We start from the raw sequence: 2,827 nt of genomic DNA, 5'->3' as shown, positions 1-2,827 counted from the left end.
CTCCCATCACACAGAGTCTGTGGCCGCGCCAGGGGCTGGGCCAGATCTCCTGGGTCCCAGCCCAGCGCCGTGTCCACCAAGCCACTGCTTCTCCTGCAGCCCCTGCCTCATTCAGCCCCAACCAGGGCACTGCCTGGGGCAGGGCCAGGAGCACACAGGGGATGGGATCATGGGGTTAAATAGCGACTCACGGTTCCTACGCACAAGGGGCAGCATTAAAGTCGCCTCCCTGCCCCGATTCTCCAGGGGCTGCTGCTCTCCCCTGGCTGGGGAACCCCCCAGTGACTCTGTCCCCGCTCCCCGGCCGGGCGTCCCCTCTGTGGGGTCAGGGCTCAGGGCAGAGCCTGGCTCTGAGCATCCCGTTGGCACCGAGCCCCACACAGGAAGGGAGCATCCCCACACAGGATGGGCAGCCCCTGGGCCCTGACTCCTTTGAGTGCCCCCAGTGCAGGGGCAACTGGGGGAGCGTCCCCTGGCAAAGCCCCCCTGCTCTGCAGCTCCCCCTGGGGGCAGGGATCCCCCCCCCTCAGCCCTTAACCTCCAGGAGCTGCTGCTCCCCCCTGGCTGGGGAACCCCCCAGTGACACTGTCCCCGCCCCTGTCCAGGCGAGCCCTAGGGCTCTGGGCAGAGCCTGGCTCTGAGCATCCCATCAGGGTGCCGACCTTCTGAGGGTCCGGCTGGGAGAGGGGACATGGAGCCGGGCCCCTCACCTGCTACCACCAGCTGCACGGGGTCGCTGGGCACTGAGGAGACGAAGGGCTCTGGTCGGGGCCGGTAGCTGCAGCTGTAGTTCCCTCTGTGCTGCCAGCCCACGGTGGGGATGTGGAACTCGGCCCCGTCCCCAGCAGGGTCCACATGTCGCTGCAGGTTCAGGTCTCCAGCCTTGTGCAGGAAGAACCTCACGTCCCGGCGCTGCCCCTGACACCGGATGGTGACGTCTGCCCCTAGGGGGGTGACCCAAGTGGGGCTCAGAGAGATGGAGGGTCTGGGTAAGTTGGGATCTGCGCACAGGAGACAGGCTGTGAGAACCAGACCCGGGCACCCACCCAGCCCCGTCCTCCAGCTGCAGAAGAGAAGAGTGAGGGGGGATTTGATAGCAGCCTTCAAATACCTGAAAGGGGGTTCCAAAGAGGATGGAGCTCGGCTGTTCTCAGGGGTGGAAGATGACAGAACAGGGAGCAATGGTCTCAAGTTGCAGTGGGGGAGGTCTAGGTTGCATATTAGGAAGCACTATTTCACTAGGAGGATGGTGAAGCACTGGAATGGGTTCCCCCGGGGAGGTGGTGGAATCGCCATCCTTAGAGGTTTTTAAGGTCCGGCTTGACAAAGCCCTGGCTGGGATGATTTAGTTGGGGTTGGTCCTGCTTTGAGCAGGGGGGTTGAGTAGATACCTCCTGAGCTCTCTTCCAACCCTAATCTTCTGTGATTCCCCGGCTGGCCCGAGGCACGGGCAGATCCAGGGGCCCCCTGGCAGAAATTCTCTTCCAGATCCAAGAGTTTTCCTGAGCCAGAATCCCGGCCCTGCGAGCTGGGCTCCCAAACCCACAGACACAGAGCCACGACTGCCTAGTTCTTGGGTTCTTCATATGCCGTGTGTGGCCTCTGCCTCATTCACTGTGTCCAGCCTGCCCTGAACACAGAGCAACTCACGCGCTGGACTTTGGCACCTGACACCGCAGGGCCTGAGCCCCACACAGGAAGGGAGTCAGCCCCCCGGGAGGCAGGGAGGGGTCTTTATCCCCATTCTACAGGCCACAGACAGATTCACTTTCCTTAGTGAGCTCCCAGGGGCAGGGACTGTCTCTTCACTCTGTGTTTATGCAGCGCCTGGCACAGCGGGGCCCTGATCATGGCGGCGGCCCTTCATGCTCCCCCAACACAAGGGATCCAGCGCTATTGAGGCCAGCATTTGTAGAGGTCTCCACTAACTGTGGGCGTCTCCGTTTGTGGGCGCTCAGCCGGAGATCCCCCAAGATTGAGGCCCCTCCACAAGGAAGGAAACTTTTGAATACTGCGACAAGTTCCCATCACACAGAGACTGTGGCTGTGCCAGGTGCTGGGCCAGATCTCCTGGGTCCCAGCCCAGCGCCGTGTCCACCAAGCCACCGCTTCTCCTGCAGCCCCTGCCTCATTCAGCTCCGGCCAGGGCACTGCCTGGGGCTGGGCCTGGCAAACAGAGGGGATGGGATCACGGGATTAAATAGCGACTCACGGTTCCTACGCACAAGGGGCAGCGTTAAAGTCGCCTCCCTGCCCTGAGTCTCCAGGGGCTGCTGCTCCCCCCTGGCTGGGGAACCTCCCAGTGACTCCGTCCCCGCACCCCGGCTGGGCCCAGGGCTCAGGGCAGAGCCTGGCTCTGAGCGTCCCATTGGCACCGAGCCCCCGGGAGGGTCTGGCTGGGGGTGGGGCTGGGAACGGGGACGCCGAGCCGGGCTCCTCACCTCTCAGCACCAGCTCCACGGGGTCGCTGGGGTACGACACGGTGAACGGCTCCGATCGGCTGTGATAGGAGCAGCTGTAGCTCCCGCCGTCTTCCCGGCGCACGTTGCTGATGGGAAACACAGCCTCAAATCTGTCCGAATCCACAGGTGGGAAATGGTGTCGCTCTTTATTCAGAACGAACCGCACGCCCCGGTGCTGCCCCTGACACCAGACGCTCACGGATCCCCCCAGGGAGACCCCTCCGCTGAGGCTCAGGGCAATGTTGGGTTTGGGGTAGCTGGGCTCTGCAGTGGGAAGCAGACAGGCCATGAGACACAGGCCCCGTCACTCAGTCCTGGTGCCCGTCCTCACCACAGGCCTCAGGGGTGGGTCAGACCCGGCGGCC

At 63.6% G+C, this 2,827-nt stretch overlaps 1 protein-coding gene across 1 annotated transcript; it reads right to left on the bottom strand.

The window, feature by feature from the left end:
- Positions 1-710: 710 nt before the first annotated feature.
- LOC113408314 (immunoglobulin superfamily member 1-like) lies at positions 711-2,726 on the bottom strand (the record flags this gene model as incomplete). Its single annotated transcript, XM_026661497.1, has 2 exons — positions 711-944; positions 2,442-2,726. Coding segments are annotated over 2 exons (519 nt in total), but the record flags the coding sequence as incomplete, so codon positions are not given.
- Between the last annotated feature and the right edge of the window lie 101 nt (positions 2,727-2,827).

This window comes from Terrapene carolina, unplaced genomic scaffold (genome assembly GCF_002925995.2).
Source record: "Terrapene carolina triunguis isolate 2854851 unplaced genomic scaffold, T_m_triunguis-2.0 Scaffold7514, whole genome shotgun sequence".
In the NCBI taxonomy this organism is placed as follows: Eukaryota; Metazoa; Chordata; order Testudines; family Emydidae; genus Terrapene; species Terrapene triunguis.
This window is presented reverse-complemented; position numbering and strand designations above follow the sequence as displayed.